We start from the raw sequence: 23,732 nt of genomic DNA on the forward strand, positions 1-23,732 counted from the left end.
GTCATGGTCTTAGGTAGGGGTGTGCGTGTGTGTGAGTCAGAAGCGGACTTGGGAGTCCCTGATCCTCAGAGAGGTGGGTGGCTGACATGTGAGGCGGTCCGATGATTAAAGATCACTTTGCCTATTAGATGCCTGGCTTTGAACCAACATCTCCATTAATCAGCCAGCTGAGATTATGTAGAGTGACTTACCCTAGAACCTTACGGAAGTGCTTTATCAGAATCCTTTGCAAAGCTTATCGGGTCGTGCATGTGTGTAGATTGCTTAATCTAAATGCCAGGTCTCAGTACCTGCCATATGGAAAGGGGAAGGTTCCTCTGAGCATCTACGGAGTACATTTCTTGGACCTCTCAGTAATCATAGCTGGGGTGGGTGGCACCAAACCACCAGTGTGGAGTTTTAGGTAAACTTGCCTCAGTTTCCCCACCTGTAACATAGAGGCCTTGCTTGGGATGTGACTGCAAGCAGTTGCCGAATGCCTGTTAAGCCATGGGGTGTCGAACTTCTTTCAGCCCATGGGCCAAATTCCAGTTTGGAGACGCTCTCCGGGGGAGGGGGCATATTCCGTTGGTGGGTGTAGCCATAGGCAAAAAGGATGTGGTCCAAAATACTAGCATATTTTAGCTTGAAGCCCTTCCTGCCAGCAACTGAGCTTCAGGAGAGGCATTTCCTGGCTGGGTGACCGGCCAGATGGGCGATTAAGAAATTTAATAAATAAAAATAAAACAATAAATAAATGTCAAGCTTTTAGAATGGGGGAAAAACGGCAAAAGCCGGGAATCCCCCAAATGATGGGTGGTTGGGGCAGAGAGGGCGTGGCCATCTGGCAAACCCCGGAGGGCCAGATATGCCCTCCTGGCTAAGCCAGTCTTAGTTTTTTGATTGGGTTAAGTGATAGGGGTGCTGGCTATTTTAAGGGAGTTGTCCCCCCCGCCCTTTCACTTCAACTTTCTGGGATTGATTTCCTGCAGCCTAAGACAGGTGCGCGTGCGTGCGTATGTTTTTTTTCCCCTCTTCCTGTTTTAAAGCAGATTAAGAACTGGGAAGGAGAGGTTATGTAACACACCCAGGAAGGGCAGAGCAGATGTCTCAAAGGATTGCTGAGGCAGCTCCACCACAGCAAACCCTGGAATATTGATGGATAAAGGCAAGGGGGCTGAAACTGTATGCTCATGCATGCGCAGGTAACACACATGCATAGCATCCATTCTGGGGCCTGGAGAAGCTGTGAAAAGCAGCAGGATCTGGGCTCTCCAATGTTCTTCTAAGCACCTCAGCCACTGACTTGTCCATGCAGCCTCGGGCAATTCAGTTTCCCCACCTGTAAAATGGGAACAACGCAGGCCTGTCCTGGATGCTAAAGGGCTTTGCAAATGGAGAACATGATACACAGTGAGAGACAGCAGCAGCAGAGAGAAATAAAGGACAGTTTTGCAGCCAAGAATCAGTGCTTACATCAAAGGTGCAGAATCTCAGGTGCCCAGTAAAGGCTTTCATATAAAATATGCTTGCATTTTTGGTATGTTGGTCGTGTCCATTTTTTGCTTTCACCTTGCCCACATTTTTTGGTTGTGCCCAGTTTTTTTTGGTGCCCATTTTTGGTCGTGCTCACCTTTTTGTGCCTATTTTTTGGGTAGTGCCCCACTTTTTTTTAACCTTGCCCACATTTTTTTGGTCGGGCCCTTCACCTTGCCCATACTTTTTGGTTGTGCCCATTTTTTGCCTTCACCTTGCCACACATTTTTTGCCTTCACCTTGCCCACCACTGGAATGTGGCTGCTGAGAGCATCTCCAAAATGGAATTTGGACTTCAGGATGAAAAAGGTTCAACCCTGCAACCCCCCCACCCCCCTCCACTCACATCTTTGCCTCTCTGTCTTACCTGCAGTTTCCTTCCAGCGGGGAACGCTCCAATTACATGTATCTTGACTCACATCCACGCGCACATGCATTTCTCAGTGGATTTGGAAACCTGGTCAGGTTCCATGCAGGTGTTGGTATCAGAGAAAGAGGGCGAGAGAGATTGTCGCAGCGATGGGACATCGATTCCTAGACCCGGGCAGAAGAAATAAACTCCGAGACAGTATAAACAGGAATATCGATAGTCATTTTCCTAGCTTAAGAGGCAACAACTCAAAAACGCAATTGGAGGAGAAAAAGCGGGTCGTTTCTTCCAAACGGGGAAAGGAATAATGGGAAGCTATTTTCCATTATTTGAAAGAGCGTTATTATGGTAAACAAGAGTAGGGCAATGCCATGTCCACACATGTCGGCTGTAGGCTTGTTTCTGAGGTTTGTTGCTGTACCTCCAGAACAAATCATGGAAGCCAGTGTGGTGTGCTGGGTAGGATCGGACTAAGGCTCAGGGGCTCCTGGTTCAAATCCTCGTTCAGCTGTGAGGCTCTCACTCTCTCAGCCTAACCTACCTCACAAAGTTGTGGAGAGGATCAAACTCCTTCCACCCTTTCCCAATTTTCTTTTCCAAGCAACGTGTAACCTGCCATGGCTCCTGAACATGCGCAGTCTTCACTAGTCCATTTTTGGGCTTCCTCCTCCTCCTCCTCCTCTATTTACAGCATTTTAACCCCACTCTTCAGCCAAAAAACCCCAAAAGCTGCCAGAGTGGCTTAAGAAAATTAATAATAAGACAGCCCCCGCCCTGAGGCTTACAATCTCAAATGCACGACACAAAAGGAAAAGGGTTTGGGAGGGAGGAGGAAAAAAGCACCAGTTTTAATTTCAAAAGTTTTTATGGGTGTTCTTTCTGGCAAGGAAGGGTGAAACAAGATTCCTGCAGCTGTTGCTTCTTGGGCTGATGTGTAGGGTGAGGCTGGTCTCCCCTTTGCCGTGATCTTTATCCAGGGAGGCAGGGGTGTGGCCTCCCAGTGACCCTTGGCTCTCTGGCCGATGGATGAGGCCATAGTCTGCAGTGCTAGGGAACTGTCAGTTGGAGCTGTATGTATGTAACTATGCGTGTGCATATGTATGTATGTTTTTTGTTCTCCTGTGCGTGCATATCCCTTCCATTCATTTCTCAGCGGCCCCATTTTAGCACCATTTCTGTCAGCACGCAACACCTGATTTAGCTATTAGAAGGGTGGTGGAGGTGATGATGATGATAAAATCCAGGTGATCGTTGTCGAAGTGCTAAATGTGCAGATCCCAACATCCTGTGACAGTTAGAGAGAGAGTGTGGCATGATTGGGGCGGGGTGCCCCTTCCTTCTGTGCATGAAGCCCCCTGCCCAGATCAGCGCTGAGTTTTCAGAATGGCAGGCACAAGCCTGCTAAATCCAGAAGGCCTCTTCCCCAACCTTTGATGTTCGTGGCCACTCAGCAGCCCAAAAATGTACTTTGCACATGCTCTGAAGCACCCTCCATTGGATGATTCCCAGTTTGGTGGGTGCTAAGGCCAGGTCCTAGCACTGAAAATAGGTTCTGGAGCTAAGCTGACTGTGCAGATCTCCAGAAAAGTCCTGTGTATGCTCCGAGCATTCTGTATTTACCCAGGATGCTCCTTTTCCCAGGTAAAACCCTGCCCCTTTCTTTGTTGGGCAAATTGCTTTCCTTTTTGCCTCCCACCAGTTGGCCTTCTGGGAAATGGGTGTTTTGTGACCAGCCATCATGGCTGCCATTTTGGGAATGGGCAAGCCCCACCCCCATGGCTGCCATTTTGTGAGAGTGCCGTCAACACTCTCAAAATTCCAAATCTGCCCACCAAGCCAAAAGGTTGGGGACCCTTGAACAAGGCCTTTGTTTTTACCCTAGTGTGCATGGCTAGCTTTTGGTGTGTGAGAATCCCCCCTGTTTGATTTACCAGTTCTCCTGTCTCCATTTCCCCCCGCGTGTAGCATGTTGGCACTGGCTCGGCACTGGCTCTGCCTTGGCACCTTCTGTCAGGTGAAGTTTGATGTCTCGTCAATACTAATACGACTTTTTATGCCTCCCCTGCTGCCCGGTGGGATTTATAGGAGCTTGGATTTTTATATAGACATTTCGAGGTACATAAATGCCTCTGTTGCCGCTGTGGGTAGGTTTGTGTCAGCGTTTTCAATATAATATTCTGGATTTTATAATGCAGGCAATAAAGAGATGGCTGCTCCAAGCCGTGATGTTGCGTTCAGGAGCTTGGTCCAAGGGTGGTGGTGGAGGGAAGAAATACTGTATTTTTTATTTGCAGGAAGAGGAGAATTAGTTGGCTGGGTGGTGTTATACACACCTGGCAGGGGTCGGGGGGAGGCTCAAGATTTGAACTCGTAGCCCCCAATAGTACTTGGTGTGCAAGGAGAGGCAGCACCCAGCATGGTGCTGAGCACCCAGGTCCATGTGTTGATAAAGGCAGCAATGGTGGTGTGGAACCAGGGTTCGCAGGGACACGGCGCTGGTACTTTTTTCTTTGCAGGGCGCTGCCATAAACTGCCACCTCCCTAGGAATTCCTTGTTCCCTCCTAAGTTTGATGCCTTCCTCACAGTAGCTGGGGGAGGGGATGGATTTTCCCAGCCAACTATATCTTGTTCCCTGTTGCGATGCAAAATACGTTGCAGTGGCTTGGTCCTGAACGGTCAACTCAGACTCATGGGCTTCCCAGCCTGCTCCTGGTGGAGATGAAAATGGCTAGAATGGGTTTGTTGACATGGATCAACACCATCTCTGGACTCTCCTTGGAGTGTGTGGCAATGAGGACGTCATGAGGAGTGCCTGCCACTACAGGAGAGCAGACGAGCTCCTGACTAATGGCTTCCCTCAGCATCATGGCCTGGGTTTAGGAGGACTTCACCCGCTGACAGTGGCCAGCGAGAAGCCCCATGGCTGTGCTAGCGAGATCCTTCTCTTGCTGATCCCCCAGAACTGGAGTCGGCCTCTGAGAACCAAAGCCGTGCTTATGATGAGGGGGAGAGCTGAGGAGGCCGAGGCAGGGACTGAGTGAGGGAAGCCGGGGCGGGGGGCTTCCTCCGTGGCTGAGCACACGCCTTACATGCAGGAAGTCCCGGGTTCGATTCCCGGCACCTCATGCTAACAGGGCTGCTCATCAGGGTGGACCAGCTTTCCCAACCCGTGGCCCTCCAAGTGCTGTGGACTGCGGCTCCCAGCATTCCTGACTGTCGGCCAGGCTGTCTGTGGCTGATGGGAGTTGCAGTACAACACCGCTGAGGATTGGGCAAGGCTGTTTTAGAGTGTGTACATTGTTGTTGTACTTGTATAATATTTATGTCATTGTTTACTTTCAACCTTTGCGGTAAGCTTGATATCCAAGATATCAGTCAGGCAAGCAAACATATGGTTGTTGTAAGGATGTTTCACAGGAGTGAGGGGCTGTGGCTTAGTGGCAGAGCCCTTGCATTGCATGCAGAGGGGCCTAGGTTCGATCCCCAGCATCTCCAGGTAGGGCTGGGGAGGAGTCCTGCCTGAAATTCTGGAGAGCCATGGCTGCCAGTCAGTGTTGACAATACCGGGCTAGATCTGGGGTGTTGAACCTCTTTTAGCCTGACAGCTCTCAGTGGCCACATTCTGGTGGTGGACGTGGTCAAAGGCAAAAAGGGCGGGGCCAAAATACCAAAAACACGAGCATATTTTATCTTAAAGCTCTTGGTAATTACGGCCAATAATTCAGCCTTTGGAGAGGCATTTCAGCCGTTCAGGATGGAGAAAAACCGCACCAACGCTGGGAAGTCATGAAAGGATTGGCAGAAAGAGGGCATGGCCAGGGGAAGGCGGTGTGGCCATCTGGAGAACACCAGCGGGCTGGATTTGGCTCCAAGCCTGGGGTTCTGCAGTCCTGGGCTCGATGGACTGATGATCTGACTCCGTGCAAGGCACCTTCCGACGTTGCTAATCTTGCGGAGTGGGATTGCCACACCCACATATCCACCCTTGCTGACTCTCGCCCCAGCCCGTCAGTCAAAAGCACAGGATCTGCGTGCAGCACGAGAGCGAGAGGACCAGGCCTTCAGGGTTAATGGGAGACTGATCCCTCTCTCAGGGCCATGCGTGCGGATGTTGCTTTGGCCTTGAGCTGGCTAGTTTTGGCAGGCCGCTTCCCTGCCGTGCTCCGGGAACCTGTAGCAAGTGACAGCAGAAGATGCGAATCCACTGAGATGCTCAGGTGAGACTCCCTCCCTCTCCTTTCCTTCCTTGTCCACCCCCAGGACTGGCAACCTTGAGCTTGTCCTTGATTTGCACCACCTAGCTACTCTCCAAACCACTGTCGCCTCTTCCACTTGCCAGCTCCATGTGACTTCTCCTTTTTCCCCAGCCAGCCTTGTCCGCATCCCTCCGGGGAGAGTCTATAATGCAGCAGAAAGGTCAGAGAGAGAGAAAGAGAGAGAGAGAAGAAGGAGAAGAAAGGAAGATAACGGGCTCCTGCACAAGAGAAGGCTGTAGAGGGGTATTTCCTTGTGATAAGCTTTCAGGCTGAGATTCTCTCTCTCCCCGCCCCCTGAGGTTTTGTGGTTCTTTTCTAACAAGACGGGTGTTGGGGTGTAACCCTGTGTCCCCTGATCTGGGATGTTTTTACCCCTGGCTTAGCAGTAGTGGGCAGGGGGGAAAGGAGGAACTGTGATCACCATGGGGTTCAGAAGAGGGAGGACAGGAAGCGGAAAAGGAAGGAGACCAGGGGTAGAGGACAGGAAGCAGAGCTGCAAAACATCTGGTTTGCAGGCCCAGGGTTCCAGGTGTGGTGCTCAGCATCTCCAGTTCGGAGGGTCTTGGGTTGGGGAGCAAATGGTGGGGTAGAGTCTGGCTGGGGCTGATGGCAGCTGTGTTCTGGCACATTTGGAGGGTACCAGGCTGGAGAACGCTGCTCTGACAGGCAGGCCCCATCGCCCTTGTTACTCAGTTTCCTGTTAGGAATTCTCTTCTTTTTTGAATACGTGTGGGACCTGGCTCCGCTTCTTCTGATTCATGGGACGGCATTTTCCCGTCACACCTTCTGCACCTCCCCCCACCACGCGACGTTTGGAGGCTGGCTTCTCTCTCCACCCTGTGAGATATCCTCACAACTTAAAAAAGCACCCGTGACTAGGGAATCGGCACAACTCGAGCTCACCAAAGTTCTCTGAAATCTGCCTCGAAGCTCACTCCAGCTCAAGCCCATATCAGGTTGTGGGCTGTGTTTTTGCTTTTTGCATGAAAATCCGTGCGTATTCTGTGTGAATTTTCCCGAGTGCCCACGTCCGTTGTGGGGGTGTCCTGGCTGTGCAAGAGCCCTCCTTCTTGGAGACGCTCGTTCAGCCTTTGCTCTCCGCTCATTCTGTTGCCAAGTTCAACCTGTTCTAGTCTGAGAGAACTTTTTAATGAGGGTCCGTCTGCTGCTCTTTAATTAGCTGTTTGGATTAAGCTATTATAATATGTGGTTAGCATACCTTTATTCTTTATCTGCATTGCATTTCATATTTATTTATGTTAGCCGGTTTGTCGACTGTACCACATAAAGTACAGGATAGAAATATTGTTAATAATGAATTATAATTGCCCATGAGCCTGTTCTTAATTTTTCAGCAGATTATTGTTTTGCAAAAATTGCAAATTCGTGTTATCCTCATCTGGTTTGTGATTTGTTTAATAGCATTCTCAGTTCTAGAGGTGTTTAGAGAAATGGGTTTTCACCCCTGTAAGATTTGGAAACCAAGATTTGACCCGTCAGTCGTATTTAGTTATTTAGGATGAGCGAGGATGTTTAGTGCCTGGGTGTTGAACCTCAGGCCTGTGGGCCAAGTCTGGCCAGCTGGGGGTCCCTGGAGGGCCACACCCCCTTTCCCCAGCCCCACCCCCTTTGCCTTTGGCCCTGCCTGCCACTGGTATGCGGCCCCCAAGAGCTTCTCCAGAATGGCTGAAAGAGGATCAACACCCTTTGTTTAGTGTCTCTAGTCAGCTTCTGCTCAGCCCGCCTTTTCCTTTCTCTCCTCCTGCAGCAAACATTTGAGGGGCATCCAGAGGTGGATGCGGGCGTAACACACATGATCAAGGCAGGCAGTGGTGTCTGGATGGCCTTTTCCTCGGGCTCTTCCATTCGCCTCTTCCACACGGAGACCCTGGAGCTCTTGCAGGAGATCAACGTGGCCACACGGACCGCTTTCGCCCTGCCAGGTAAGCAGGAGTTGTGAAAACACCTTCGGCTGTTGGGCGGTATAATAATGTAATAAAGACAGACATACAAAAACAAAACATCTTGGCCAGGATGGTTTAAACAGGGGAATTGCTGTGTGACAGGTGCACTCCTCAGCGGCCTCTTGTTGGAAAGGAGCTGCCCGTACCACATGGAGCATGTCTATACCGTAAGGAGCGTGTGCTGGTAGTAATTTCATTGCAACAACTGTCTGCAAAGGCGGCCTTCTTTGGTGGCATTGATGTGATGCTGTCCTTTGCAGCAGGACTGGAGAACCTTAGGCCCAGGGGACACAAATCCAGCCCACCTGTCATCCCAGTCCAGCCCTCTGAGGAACGCTTCCTTCCCCTGGCAACAGCCCCTTTCCCACTGACCACCGTTCATTTGCTGGTCCGCCGGGTCTTGCACAGTTTCTTCCCCACCCTAAAAGGCAGAAATGCCTCTTCTGTGGCTACCTGCTGGCGGTAAGAGCTTTAGGGTGCAGTCCTGTGCTTGTTTAGAGAGGAAAAAGTCCTACAACTCCTAGCATTCCCCAGCCAGCAGTGCAAAAAGAAGAGAGGCAGACACAGGAAAAAGGGAACAGGGCGGAAGCTCACTCCAGAGCTGTTGATTGGCCATTCCTCAGCTACACCGTCTCTCTTGCTGCCAGCCAACCCCATGGTTCTGGTCTCCATCCAGCAGCCAGGATTCTTTGAAGAGCAGAAATGGCCGATTCAAGCCATCTTCATTAATCTTTCCATTTCCCACTCACCCCCCCCCCCTTAGATCTCTCCTCCATCTGAAGGAGGGAGCAATTCTGTAATTAGTAGTTAAATGTGTTACTTGTGTAAAGTGTTCTGTGGTTTTTTATTTTAAAAAAAGGGACACATTCAAAAAATTTATCGCTGCTTCTCCATTTCCCTGGTGTGTGTCTTTTCCTTTGGTATTAATGCACTTTTGAACTTAAGCTCTCTCTCATCCTTTTAAACCAGACAGGCCATGAATAAAGCCTCCTGCAAGAAAGGCCCAGCTTTTAAAAATTTGTGTATTTGCAGATATATTGCTCAGGCCAGGGTGACATCGCAGCATTTAAGCCTCGGCGATGAAATATTTATTTGGCATTAGACACCTACCCTCCTCTTCTTTATATTTGAAGAAGGAGAGGAAAAAAAGGTGTTTTACTTGAAAAGCTTGATCGTTTTTGCTAAAATCAGGTTGTAAGAAATATTTCTTACTTTGCTATCATTCTTCCAAAAAGCTCAGGATGGCGTATATGGGTTCCTCCCCTTCCTTTATCCTCACATCAGCCCTAGAAGGTAGGCAGGGAGTGAATCTGTGGCTCAGAGTTGCTTGGCAAAAGCAATGTTTTGGTGCCCAAAGCAGAAAACCTGTTCCACCCTCAGCAGTAAAACACTAGGCCTGCAACCTGAGGAGAGCAATCTTATGTTCCCCAGTATTCTGCCTCTGATTCTGGAGGTAAAATATAGCCATCATGAATAGTAGCCACTGATAACCTTACTTCCAACACTGCTTCCGTTTCTGCAAAGGACAGCATGCTTTTTCAAAGGGGGTGTCTTAAAGACAAAGGGTGTGTATGTGTTTTCTTCCCAACTTGTTCTGTTCTTATGCAAATATATGCAGGTTTAATCAATGGAAATGTATGCTTAATCAACGAAGGTTCCTTAATTGGGTACCAGCCCTAGTAAAAATATAATACTTATTTTAAATCATTAGCAGTCTGCTGTCCTTTTAATGGCACCCCACAATCTGTTACCTGAGAAAGACCTCTGACCCTGGCTAACTATATACCTGGACGTGCCCATGGCCAAGCGGGGATTTGAACCATGGTCTCCACGGTCCAAGCCCCAACTCTCTAACTCAGGGCTGGGCAACTTTCAGAGGTCCAGGGGCCATTTTTGTCGCTGGATCGCCCCCGCCCCCCAGGCTACACATCTCCCCTCCCTGTGGCACTGAAATATATATATTAGATATGGCATCTGGAGCAGCTACGGAGCACTAGAAGGGTCAAAATTAGTAAGACGGTAAAAAAAGGGGGGGTCAATATGGCCACCCTGGACACCATTTTTTTCCGTGGGTGGGAGCATGGAGGGGCTTCATTTGGTCTGTAGGCTACATGTTGCACATCCCTGCTTTAACCGCTGCAGGGTTAGTGGTTGACTTGGGTTGTTCTTTGGGTACACCTGAAAAGGAGAAGCAGGGAGCGACATGACCAAGGTCAAAAGTAATGTCAGTGGCACAGATGATATATTTTGTTTCTTCTCTGCCTCCCATGAAGCTCATTATTAAAATGCATTCTACATGATTAACTGACCTGTTGATTAGGCTGAACGTTTCTGCATAGTCCTGGGAGGGCAGGTGCTTGAACATAGCCTCTGGTACGTGCAGGATTAAGCCCGGGGAGCAAAACCTCTTTCAGCCCGAGGGTGGAATTCCATTTTGGAGAAGCCCTCGGAGGCCACATTCCAGTGGTGGGCTGTGCCAAAGGAAAAAGAGGAGGGGCAAAGTACCACCATGTTGTAATTAAAGCGCTTACTGCCAGTAGCGAAGCCTTAGTTGCTTGGATGGTGGCATAGGGCCAAAGCCTGACCCTGCACACAGTGATGGCTGGGCATGGCTGGTGGCCACAGATGAATGGAGGTGGAGAGTGGTACATTCCATTGTCACTCAGTGGCAGGGCCCCTGCCTTGCATGCAGAAGGTCCCGAGTTCGATCCTGGCTTCTCCATGTAGGGCTGGAAAAACTCCTGCCTGAGACGCCGGAAAGCCACCGCTGCCAGTCAGTGTCGACAAGACTGGGCTTGATGGTCAGACTCAGTATAAGGCACCTTCCAGTGTTGCTATGGTCCACCTAGCAAGAGGCTCCCCGGAATTGTGTTGATCCCACTCTGCCTTGTTGTTGCTGCTTCATTCGGAACGTCTTTCTCTCTTTTCTCTTGCCCTCCGCTCTCTTGCTCCCACCGTGTCTTACTGACTATTTCGACTCCTTTCTCTCCCCCCACCCCCACCCCTCTCCTGGTCTTTCAGGAGCTAATTTGCCATTAAAATGCACCACCACATCAGAAGGGCATAATGGGAAGAGAGGGAGGCTTGAGGGGAACCCTAACTGGTCTCGTCAAGGTGGGATTCCTTGGGGAGAGCGGATCATCTGAGTGGGAAGGGAGTCTTGTCCCTACGGAGTTATTCTCTGTGACTTGAAAGCGGGTCGAGCCATTGTCTGCACCAGTGCAAGTACTGCCCCCCAGTCTTTGACCCAAACATAGGGATGTCCAAATCAGCCAAACTCGAGCAGGCTGAAGTTCTCTGAATTCCATTTCAAAGCTCATTTCAACTTGAGTCCGTATCAGGTTGCGAGCTTTGTTTTTTTCTTTTTGCATGAAAACCCGTGTGTATTTTTGTGCGTATTTCCCCAAATGAATGCATCAGTTGTGTGCTTCTTTGAAATGTATGCATTCTTCTCCCATTGATTAAAGCATATTCAGGTGCATTTTTCAAAAGTATGCATTTTTATCTACATTTTTCAAATGAACGCATGCCATCGAATGCATTTTTTGGGTCTGGGAATCACATTGCAAGCTCGAAAATGTACAGACTTTGACCTCAGATTCCGTGTCCAAATCCGTGTTCCATCTGGAAGGTGCAAACTGGGTAAAACCAGATCAAAACCGAACTGAAACAAATTTCTCATGCATCCCTAGCCAAACAAATTTTGCAGGCAGGTTCCTTACATTCATTTTTATGATAACATTTTGAAGATATAGTTGTTGGAGCTATAAACGGTGTTTGTACTTAAAAAACAAAACAAAAAAGCCTTTTCCATTAAACAAGGAAAGGTCTCCAGTTTTCATTAAAGCAGTTCCATTGGTGTCCGCTTTCGTAGTGAGTCAATTTAGCCAAAATACTGTCTCCACGGATGACTGTATTTTTCCTGTTTTCCCCTCATGGGTCCTTCCTCCCCGAGCTACGTCATACCTTTGCTGCAGTAATCGCAGAAGATAGCAGTCCTTGATAATTTCCAATTAACTTCTTTGTATAAATCAATTAAAAAAACACCCCATGCTGGCTGAGGATTGTGGAAGTAATTGTCCAACACATCTGAAGGGCTCCAGGTGGGGAAAGCTAATACATCTTCCGTCCCCTCGGCTCAGGTAGTGCTGTTGAGGGTTGGTGATCTTTTACACTTCAAGAGCCTTGAGTTGAGCACGGAAGCAGGTACTACACGGTTTAGAGGCTTTTGCGGTGGTGGTGTGGTTAGTTTTGAAGTCCCCATAGAACATTGTGAAAGTCCCCATAGAAGTGTCCCTATGGAGAGTCCAAAATTGCAGGCTGTGGTGTTGATTCCCATCAACAAACCAGTTCTAGCACTTTTTATCTCCACCAGGAAGCAGGTCTTTTGGGCCTGAACTGCCCATTCAAGAGCAAACCACTTCAGAATAGTTTGCATGACAGCAGGGAACACAGAATCATAGAATAGTAGGGTTGGAAGGGGCCTACAAGGCCATCGAGTCCAACCCCCTGCTCAATGCAGGAATCCAAGTCAGAGCATCCCTGACAGATGGCTGTCCAGCCTCGTCTTGAACGCCTCCAGTGTGGGAGAGCCCACCACCTCCCCAGGGAATTGGTTCCATTGTTGTATTGCTCTTACAGTCAGGAAGTTTTTCCTGATGTTCAGCCGGAATCTGGCTTCCTGTAACTTGACCCCATTATTCCGTGTCCTGCACTCTGGGATGATCAAGAAGAGATCCTGGCCTTCTTCTCTGTGACAACCTTTCAAGTCCTTGAAGAGCGCTATCCTATCTCCCCTCAGTCTTCTCTTCTCAAGGCTAAACATGCCCAGTTCTTTCAGTCTCTCTTCATAGGGCTTTGTTTCCAGTCCCCTGATCATCTTTGTTGCCCTCCTCTGAACCCTCTCCAGTTTGTCTGCATCCTCCTTAAAGTGTGGTGCCCAGAACTGGACACAGTACTCCAGATGAGGCCTAACCAGTGCTGAGTAGAGGGGAACTAGTACTTCCCGGGATTTGGAAGCGATGCTTCTATGAATGCAGCCCAAAAGAGCATTGGCCTTTTTTGCAGCCACATCACATTGTTGGCTCATATTCAGCTTGTGATCGACAACAATTCCAAGATCCTTCTTGCTTGTAGTGTTGTTGAGCCACGTATCCCCCATCTTGTAACTGTGCATTCGGTTTCTTTTTCCTAGGTGCAGAACTTGGCATTGATCCCTATTAAATGTCATTTTGTTGTTTTCTGCCCAGCGCTCCAGTTTATCCAGATCACTTTGAATTTTGTTTCTGTCTTCCAAAGTATTAGCTATCCCGCCCAATTTTGTGTCATCTGCAAATCTGATCAGCATTCCCTGCACCTCCTCCTCCAAGTCATTCATAACAATGTTGAAGAGCACTGGGCCCAGGACTGAGCCCTGCAGTACCCCACTCGTTACCTCTCCCCAGTTTGAGAAGGTCCCATTGATAAGCACTCTTTGAGTCCGATTCTGTAGCCAACTGTGGATCCACCGGATCGTTGTTTCATCTAGCCCACTTTGAGCTAGTTTGCTCATCAGGATATCATGGGGCACTTTGTCGAAAGCTTTGCCGAAGTCGAGGTATATGATGTCTACAAGGGAGGTGACTTGATCAAAGAATGAGATCAGATTTGTCTGGCAGGACTTGTTTTTGACAAATCCATGTTGGCTTCGAGTAATCACTGCATTGTTGTCAAGGTGCTTCCAGATGGATTGCTTGATCATCTGCTCCAGAATTTTCCCAGGGACTGATGTCAGACTGACTGGTCTGTAATTCCCAGGTTCCTCCTTTTTACCCTTTTTGAAGATAGGGCGCAACGTTAGCCCTCCCCCATCTGGCACTTCCCCCGTCCTCCATGATTTCTCAAAGAGAATAGACAGCGGTTCTGAGAGTTCTTCTGCCAGTTCCTTTATTACTCTAGGATGCAGCTCATCTGGCCCTGGAGATTTGAACTCATTCAAAGTCATGAGGTTTTCCTTGACCATATGCCTGTCGATCTCAAGCTGCAATCCTGCCCCTTCAGCCTGTACTTCGCCTTTGCCAGGGGGGTGATAGACCCTCTTTTGGGAGAAGACTGAGCCAGAGTAGGAACTGAGCACTTCTGCCTTTTCTTTGTCATCTGTTATCGTTTTGCCATCCTTATTTAATAGCTGAACCACCATTTCTTTCCTCTGCCTTTTACTATGCACGTAGCTGAAGAAAGCCTTTTTGTTGCTTTTAGCATCCCTCGCTAACCTCAGCTCGTTCTCAGCTTTAGCCTTTGACGCCATCCCTGCAGTTCTGTGCTCCCTGCCTGTACTCTTCCTTTGTTGCTTGGTCTTCTTTCCACTTCCTATATGTGTCCTTTTTTGTTTTCAGGTCATCCCTAAGCTTTTTGTGAAGCCACATTGGCTTCTTCTGTTGTCTTCCACCTTTTCTTCTTGTTGGAATTGTTTGTGATTGTGCCTTGAGAATTTCCTTTTTTAAAAGCTCCCACCCATCTTGGACTCCTTTTCTCATTAGCGTCGCTTGACATGGGATCTTACTGATCATTGTTCTGAGTTTATTAAAATCAGCTTTCCTAAAATCCAGGGTGCACATTTGACTACACTCAGCTTTTGCTTCCCTTAGAACCAAGAACTCAAATACAACATGGTCGCTTTCCCCCAGAGTTCCTGTAACTGCTACTTTTTCCACTAAGTCATCTCTGTTGGTTAGGATCAAGTCAAGGATAGCCGATCCTCTAGTTCCTTCCTCTACTTTCTGTAGGAGGAAGTTATCCGCCACACAAGTCAGGAATTTCCTGGAGGGGCCATGTTTTGCAGAATTTGTCTCCCAACAAATATCGGGGAAATTGAAGTCCCCCGTTACTACTACATCATGCTTCCTTAAAACATTGGCTATTTGCTTATATAGGAACAATATATTGTTGCTGAGAAAATTCATTCCTCCCCCAGCTACTGTGAGGATTGCAGCTAAGCTCAGAGGGAGCAGGGAAGGTGGAGGGGCGTGGCAGATTTCGTCATGCCAAAGATGGAGAAGACATGCTCTTTGTTGCTAGTTATTGGGAGCCTCTGATGCTTGAGGTAGTATATTGACATCCTGGGTAGTTACCACATCAGCAGTAGTGCAGTGGTAAACGTTGAAGTACAGCTGCTCATTATGACATTTCCCGTAGCCATGCCCCCAAGGAAAGGGCTGGATGCGCCCAATCTTGTCTGATCTCAGAAGCTAAGCAGGGTCAGCCCTGGTTAGTACTTGGATGGGAGACCGCCTGGGAATCAGGCTTCCTGCATCGAGCAGGGGGTTGGACTCTATGGTCTCGGAGGTCCCTTCCCACCCTATGATTCTGTTATTCTATGATTGTCCAAACATGCAGGCAGCTGTGTCGATCCATAGCAACAAAGCAGTTCTAGCAGTTTTCATCTCCTTAGGAGCTGGTCTTTTGTGAAGCTAATGGGTCTCACTCCTCCTACTGTGAGGATTGCAGCTATGCTCCGAGGGAACAGGGAAGTCTGAGGGGGGCGGCAGATGTCCCTGCTAATAAAAAAAGTCCCTGAGCTACATACCCATGAGCCTTGCCTCCACTATGCCACTGGCCTTTTGGCTTTTGACTAGTAAACACATTAGCGGTACATCTTGTCTGCTCAACACCTGGCTTCAATTTAAGCCCTCTCCAGGTCCAGCTTCCAGCAAATGAAAATTCCCTTTTTAAAACAACAACTCACCCAGCTACACAGAATATTTTTGAGTAGACATTTTCAGTGCTAAAAAATATCTCTGTTCCCCACCCTCAGGTAGTATTTTTATTGTATTGTGCAAAATTTCCTAAGTTCCTACTGTGGTTTACAACAATTAAAATAACAAAGAAAAATGACAAATCAAGAATGTAGTACAAACTGAAAAGTGTTGCAATAACAAAATGTTCTGTGGAAAGACACATGCACACCCCACTTTAAAATCATGCCTTTTACACTCCATTTTGCTCCCATTCACTGCCCCCTGTCAGCAGTTTTTTTTGACACAACAACAACAACAACAAGGAAAAAGATGGTGGCTCTTTTTATTGCCTGCTTGATCCAGCCAGTCAGGGATCCTGTAGTCAGCATCACAACATCATGATATCATATCGCAAATGAATTTGGCTTTGTGAAGATGTCAGTTACAGCTCCCATAAGCTGCCGCCAGCATGGCCGGTGGTCAGGAATGCTGGGGGTGGAAGACCGAAACATCTAGAAATCTACTTTCTGCCCACCCCTGAGTTACAGCACCTCTTTCAGGTGGGGATGTCAGAGAAAATCTGCAGTGGATTCAAATGAGTTTGGACATCTACAAATCGTATCGATACTGCAGTAGGCCAGCTCTTTTGAGCTGCACAGATTCTGTGGACCAGTTTTGGGGAGGATTTGCTCAACGTTGCACTTATGCCAGCGAGCACTGGTGCAAGTGGGATGAAATTCTTGAAATCCCTAAAAAAAACCCCAAAAAACGATTCTGTCAATGAGCAGACAATGGAATGAAAGGTGCCTGCAATTTCCAAAACACAGATGGAACAGGTTGAACAAAATCCATACATCCCTACATTCCCGACAAGGGAATTTCATCCTGGTCCCAACTAGATATAATATCCAATTGGATATTTGAGAGTGCACCTTCTCCCCAGGCACTGAGGTCATTGGATGAGATGTGGTGGTGGTTCTGCGTGGTTCTGGAGTCTGTTTAAAAGCTATTCCGAATGGACTCTAATATACTGGGTCCCTCTCTGTAGAACTCCCTGTCAGTTGCTGTGTCTGCTGAAGACATTTTTTTTTACTTTATAGAAGCTTTTCTTGAATGACCACCCATGGTTTTATTGGCATAACTTGATTTTAAATAATTTGTATAATTTTGTATTTTGATTCTTTATTCCTTTTTTTTTAACCACTTACAGCTCATGAACCTTTTTTTTTTTAATAGATAGAGAGCAGTTTATTTTCATTGTAAATCTACAAAGAAATCTATGGATAGATATAAATGCCTGTTTACAGCTCTCCGCTTTGCTCTGGCACTGTGAAGTGGATCTCCTCTCCTACCGTTTCCCTCCCTTCTCCTTCTGTGTCTTGTCATCTTAGTTCGTGCACCTGAGGGAAGAACCTGTTTCATTTTTGTTAAATTGATGGGGGCTGCTTTGGGTGATGATATTAGTCTGAAAAGCAGGATAAAAATGATAATTAATACTTAAAACTGGGCACAGATAGGTCTTCTCTGGATTAGCCTGGCCTCCTCCGTGGTATACTCTTTTCCCTGCCAAGGACGTTTTCCCCTGTCCTTCACCTCTGCCTGTGCCAAAGGGAAATGTCTGTGCTCATCTGTCTGCCTGGTTTCCTTTCCCCTGTTTTGCCAACACTCTTGCTAAAGCAGGAAGACAGGATCAGGCAGGGAGAGGTAATCTGTCCAGACACGGAAAACATGTTAATTCAGAGCAGCGAGTTGCCCGTTTTCTTGCCCATGGGGAAGCAAAACCCCCAGGAGGTTCTCCTCGTTCGGAGAGGCCGGGGTGCCCATGCATGCAGAAGTTCCAAACTGGAAACTTCGGAAATGGAATTGCCGGCTTAGAGGGGCGGGTGCCTCTGGGGCTAGGTGCTTCTCCCACAAACTGCCTGCAAGAACCTAAATTTAACTTGTGCTGTCCCCTCGAGGTGAGGGAAGTCATTGACTCACAGAGTTTGGAAGGGACAATTGGAGGTCATTTAGTTCCCAGAAACCCCACCCCAACCCTCCCCCACCATCTCATAGGCAGTGTGGTTTGTCCCTGGCTCCCCGCTCGGGAGAGCAGCGCAGAGCAGGGGAAGAGGGGGCATTCCTGGGGGCGGGGAGGGGCAGGGGCAGCAGAAGCGCCAGTACGATGCTTTCTATGCACCATCTGGCCTCCCCACCCCTCTCTGAGCTGCTCCAGCTAGACGGCCGAAGTCGGCTGTCTAGCTGCAAATGTAGGGTGGCCAGAGTGCAGAGGAGAAGATCCCCTCCACGGTCCGCCCACCTCACACTGGATAGTCGGTTGCTGCTGGGTTCGGAGGCGGCTAACTCTCCTCATAGGACTGCGCCCTGAAAAGCTTTTATTGTGCAAGCCACAACCAGATGGCGTATGGCAACCCCAGCTGAGTTCTCTGTTCAGCATTGCACAGTACTAATGAGACTGCAAGAAGCTGGGCTTGCTTAGTGCCTGATTGGAGAAAGGTGCATCAATATGAAACCCGAGTGGCTCTCTCAGCCCTGCCCTCAGGGAGGGTCTTCCCCGAGAGACCTCTTTTGAGGGGCCAGCCTTTGAGAATGCCTCACTGTCTGACGTTGCTCCTTCCTCCTCACCTGACATCTGATTCTGGGGTCTTTCGCTCCCAACTCCTCCCCCACTACAAGATCTGGCATTCCCACAGGTGGGGAGGTCTCTGGCTGGCTGTGACCCAACTGCCCTGCCTCTTGCGACTGTGATAGCTTCCCTTTCCCCTCCTCCTGTTCGGGCCCCAAGTCTGCTCCCACGCCCTCTTGAGGTGCTTCTGCAGACATGCTGGGCCCAATCCTTGAGGTGCTTCTGCAGACATGCTGGGCCCAATCCTTGAGGTGCTTCTGCAGACATGCTGGGCCCAATCCTTACCAGAGTGGCACCTCAACCTTTTGGAAGGTTGCTGGAAAACGGCAAAAGCGGGGAGACCAGTGCATGGTCAGCGGTCGGGGGAAAGGGGGTGAGGCCAGGGGAAGAGGGATTTGGCCCCACTGAGGGCCTGATGCTTTGCATTCCTGATCTAGTCTGTCCCCCTGCTCAATGCAGGCTCCGCACTGCAGGGGGCATCTGCAGCATCCTGGACAAGTGGCCCTCTAGCCTCTGCTTGAACGCCTCCAGCAAAGGGGAAGCCTCCAGCTCACCCTTGCTGTTTGAGGGCGCTTCTCCTAAGGTTTAACCAAAATCTACATCCTTGATGCTTCCACCCATTGCTTCTAGTCAAGGCTGGCTCCAGTGCCTGCTGAGAGCTCCTGGAAAAGCCAGCCTCCGTGGATCCCCTCCCTCAATGAGTTTACCTTCCAGTGGGGAGGCGAATTCACTCCGGGTTTCAGTCAGAACCAGTCAGAACTCTGAAGGAGCTCTCCAAAGTGCCAAACCCTATCGCCAAAATGGGTTAAGCACCTTGGATACCTCCTTTAGACTTCTGGCTGAAACCCCGAGCAGATTCTCTGCCCCACTGAAATAGCAGCCACCAGCCTCTGTTGTAATATTCTCACCGCCATGGGCACCAGCTGCCCTTGCTCCTCCTCCTCTCTCTCACCATTGCTGCCACTTGCTTGCTAGACAGGCAGGGAGCCAGGGGGCAAGGAGGCCGCGGCGTCTCCCGCTCCTCCTCCTCACCAGCACCGTCGCCTGGGCCAGAGTGAGGGGCAGGGGAACAAGCTGGTTGCAACGGGGAAGAGGACAAGCAAGTCCAGGGGGCTCTGGTCAGTGGGCCCCTGCTGGGCTGCAGGCCCTCAGCAAGTGCCCGACCATGCCGATGCCTGGTGGTGGCCCTGGTTCTAATCCTGCCCTCTGGAGCAGCGGGGAACAACAACTGGGAAATGTGGGTAGTGTCTCTTTGGAACTGCAGTTAGTTGGGCCAGTTTGTGGATTTTCCAGAAACGTTGGCTTTTGGGGGGAAGGTTCTGCAATTGGTGCAAATTTATGGACAATTTGTGCAAAATTGCAGCTGAATTTGCATGGATTATGCAAACTACAACCAAATTTGTGTAATTTAGGCGAATTCGGCCATAATTTGTGCAAATTGCTCAAATTCACGTAAATCACAGAACCTTCGAAAACGTGCAAAGAAGTGCCCACAATTCGGGGGACGGCCTGCGGCTCAGCTCCCAGATGCAAAGCAAATTGTGCATGCCGCAGAGCTCCATTGGGCCAGAAACGGATCATGTTTCCCAGCGATGGATGTCCCAACTTCCTTTTGGCACCTGTGGCTTGGACCCCTGGCTCGGGGGATCCAGAGCTGCTCCCTTCCTGCCGTGTGCTTGCTTTGCAGCCTGGGTGGCCGCCTGTGGTCAGAAAAGTGCGGGGGTGGAGATCAGGGGCTGGCCTTTGGGACCGAGGCTCGGAATAGGCATGCCTAAAACAGATGGTGCCTTCCAATTCTGCAGCTCAGCAACCCTCTCTTTCTTTTGACAGGCCAGAGGAACGTCCTTGTCACCAGCCTTCTGATCTGCCAGGGCCTTCTGTGGGTTGGCACCGACCAAGGCATTTTGGTCCTCTTGCCTGTGCCCAGACTGGAAGGCATCCCCAAAATCACAGGTGAGTCTCCTGCTGCTCCAGCATTCGACTTTTCAAGGGTACAGGTGGGCCATGGCTCACTGGCAGAACACCTGCTTTGCATGCAGAAACTCCCAGGTTCAGCCCTTGACATCTCCAGGTAGCAAGATGCGGGATCACTGACAGGTTATGCCTTAACTGGCTGGCTGTGCTTTGCGGGGAGAGGCTGTAGCTCAGTGATAGAGCACAATTTTTACATTAAATGGTTCTGGTTACAGTGTTAAGCATCTCCAGGCAAGGTTGGAGAAATTCCTGCCTGAAACCCTGGAGACCCACTGCTGCCAGTCAGTGTCAAAACTACCGGGCTAGATGGAGTAAGGGTCTGACTTGGTAGAATGCCGCTTCCTCTGTTCCTTGGTGGCAGATGCAAACTACAAAACGAAAAGAAACAGAGATGGATTTCTAAGAGACCGGGACTGCTTAAAATAACTAAACCAACATATTGTGCTCATTGTTTCTGCATACGAGTGCCAAGCTTTTAGATTATTGGAAAGTATGGATTCAAACTGATGATTTGAAAACAAAAAACAAAAAACCAAGGAGGGACACCATCCAGCTTAGCTGATTGACTGAATATTTGTTTGTTTCTGTTTTATTTTGGGCTGTCGTTACTTCTATCTGTGGACTATTTGTTTTCACGGATTGATATAGGGAAGCGGCTGTAGCTCAGTGGTGGAGCCCCCGCTTTGCATGCAGAGGGCCCCAGGTTCGAGTCTCAGCATCTCCAGGCAGGGCTGAGAAAAAGACTCCTGCCTGAATCCCTGAAGAGCTGCTGCTGCCAGTCAGTGTTGTCAACACTGGGCTAGATGGACCCAAGGTCTGGCCTCAAGATAAGGCAGCTTCCTGTGTTCCCATGCTCCCTTGTCTCACAGAATGTTTTGGCTTCCTTGTTGCTTTATCCCACAAGGCCCAGCAAATGGTGCACTAACTCCGGGGTGTGCATCATGCGGGCCAGAAGATGATTGGGGCCTGTGTGGCTTTTTTTGCAGCTCCTGCTGGTCCCCTTGCCGCTGCCCCCTGCCGTGCTCCCTGTCCCTGGGGTGCTTCTCTTCTCCCTGGTGGTAGTGCAGTTCTGTAGAGAAACAGTGACTCTGCCGGGAACGAAGACGTGTGCTGCTTCCCCAATGTCTTGTTTCCCAGGGGCATCTCTGGGAATCCGGCTGAGTGGCCACTTCGTAAGACGCAGCCCTGTTAGAGAGTTTGCTACAATATGGTGGGTGGCTACTAAGGAGGGTTGCCCCCTTCTTTGAAGCGGGCAACCCTTTTATGGGATTCCTTCCCCAGAGAGGCTCGCCTGCTACCTACATTGGAGTTTTTCCGGTGTCTGGGGAAGAGCTTTTTATTCTCCCAGGTTTTTTAGTTCTTCAGCTTTGTCTTAAAATGTGTTCTTGTGTTTTTAGATCTTTCCCTGCCGGTGGTTCTTACTCTGCTTTTTAGATGTTGGTTTGATTTCGGTTTGAGCTTTTAAAGGTTTAAGATGATGGCTGATCATGCATTTCATGGTTTTAATGTTTGTCGGCTGCCTACAGAGCTTTGGGTATTGGCTAGGGATGTACAGATTTAGTTAAATCCATTCCCTCTGTCTTTAGTGGATTGTCAGGTGTCTTTCGCTCCATTGTCCACTCCTTGACGGAATTGGGTTTTTTTTAACCAGAATTTCATTCTACTTGTACTAATTTGCATTAGCCCCAATTAATGTGCATTAGCACATTTGTGCACTTGCACATTCGTGCTAATGAGCACTTGCACCAGTGTGCTAATGCGCATTAGCTCAGAAATCCGAATGCATTTGAATCCGTTGAGGATTTCTCCAACATCCTTCCTATTGTTCGGTACAGAAATGGAGTAGCTAAAGACATGAATCAGGTGCAGCTGAGTTCCTTGTTAATAAAAAAGCATTTTTGCATCCCTCTCTCTATTGCTCAGGGAAAGGCATGGTCTCCCTCAATGGCCACTGTGGCCCTGTGGAATTCCTGGCCGTGGCCCTCAGCACCCTGGCGCCAGATATCCTGAAGAGTGACAAAGAGGGAGATCCGTCGACGGAGCCTCTGCCCGCTGCTGATGAGAAGCACGAGGGCCGGCCTTCAGAAATGACCACCCAGGAGAGCCCACCGACGCGGGAAATGAGGAAAAAGGGCATTCTCTTGCAGTACCGCCTCCGATCCACTTCCCACCTCCCTGGGCAGCTGCTGTCCATGCGGGAGGCCCCCTCCGCTGCTGGCGGGAATGCTCCGGAGCACACGGAGGAGGACGGCTCCATCTATGAAATGGCTGATGATCCTGACGTCTGGGTGCGTAGCCGGCCATGCTCCCGGGATGCTCACCGCAAGGAGATCGCCTCCTTGGCCGTCATCTCCGGAGGGAGAGGCTACCGGAACTTCAGCCCTACCGGCAAATTGCCAGCCAGCGGTGAGGCGGACAGCACGTTGCTCATGTGGCAGGTCCCGCTGATGCTATAACGGCCACCTCCCTCCGGACTGCTCTTCTTCCTGTTACGCCTCACTTCAGAGCGGCTGTGCCTTCATGCAGTGGTGGATTGGGGCTGCCTGGAACGTTAGCTGCATTCTTGTCCCTTGTCATCTGAGATCACTGTGGGAGAGTGACTTGCCTTGGTCTGTCTAAAGAGGAATCCAGGCTTTTAACTCCCTCTCCTTCCTCCCTTTCAAACTCTTTCTCTCTCTCTCTCTCAGACGTGTTCGCAGCATGCTCTTTGACTCCTTTTCAGATTTCAGGATCTTTTTTTCCTTTTGTTTTGTCTTTATTCCTCCTTTTCCCTTGAGAAATGAGCTTGTGTGTGTTTTTTTTAAACACTTTCCAGATGGCATAGGAACCAGCATGCTCCCTGCAGGTTATGGAGTCGCCGGATTCTTCCCCACCCCTGAAATGATCATTTCCCCACCAGAAAGAGGCATGAGGGTTTGTGTATCGACGTGTGAATATAATATATAAAGATATAAATATATATATTATACATAGATAACATTAAAAACCCTGTATATTATTACATTGTATAAATAAAATCTGTATATATCGGGTGCATCTTCAGATGCGGAAATAAAGGTGGTTAAAAAAGAACAGCTTCCACATCTCCTTGACAGCTGTTGTGGCTGTTCCCACCGGTCTCGGATTAGAATCTTGCAAGGTAAGCACAGACTTTGGTCATATTATTAGATGCAGGGAAAAGTTTCCAAGCAAAAGAGGTGTACATGTGGCTGCCAGCCACTCTTGCAGGAGAAGACGTGAGCTGGAAGAGATGGAGCGCTCATCCTGTGGGATCCATCGGTTGTTGGGAGCTTCCTTTATTTATTTGAAAT

At 49.1% G+C, this 23,732-nt stretch overlaps 1 protein-coding gene across 1 annotated transcript in view; it reads left to right on the top strand.

The window, feature by feature from the left end:
- ARHGEF10L (Rho guanine nucleotide exchange factor 10 like) overlaps window positions 1–23,484 on the top strand; it is a 109,336-nt gene extending 85,852 nt beyond the window's left edge. The window contains exons 26-28 of the mRNA XM_084822337.1: window positions 7,911–8,085; window positions 20,278–20,400; window positions 22,345–23,484. Of these exons, the coding sequence (XP_084678463.1) occupies window positions 7,911–8,085; window positions 20,278–20,400; window positions 22,345–22,877 (831 nt within the window). The 3' untranslated portion in view covers window positions 22,878–23,484. The remainder of the gene's footprint in view (window positions 1–7,910; window positions 8,086–20,277; window positions 20,401–22,344) is intronic.
- The last annotated feature ends 248 nt before the right edge of the window (window positions 23,485–23,732 follow it).

The sequence above is a fragment of the Heloderma suspectum genome, chromosome 15 (genome assembly GCF_057233095.1).
Source record: "Heloderma suspectum isolate Gila_16-S chromosome 15, 16-S_ref, whole genome shotgun sequence".
NCBI lineage: Eukaryota > Metazoa > Chordata > Lepidosauria > Squamata > Helodermatidae > Heloderma > Heloderma suspectum.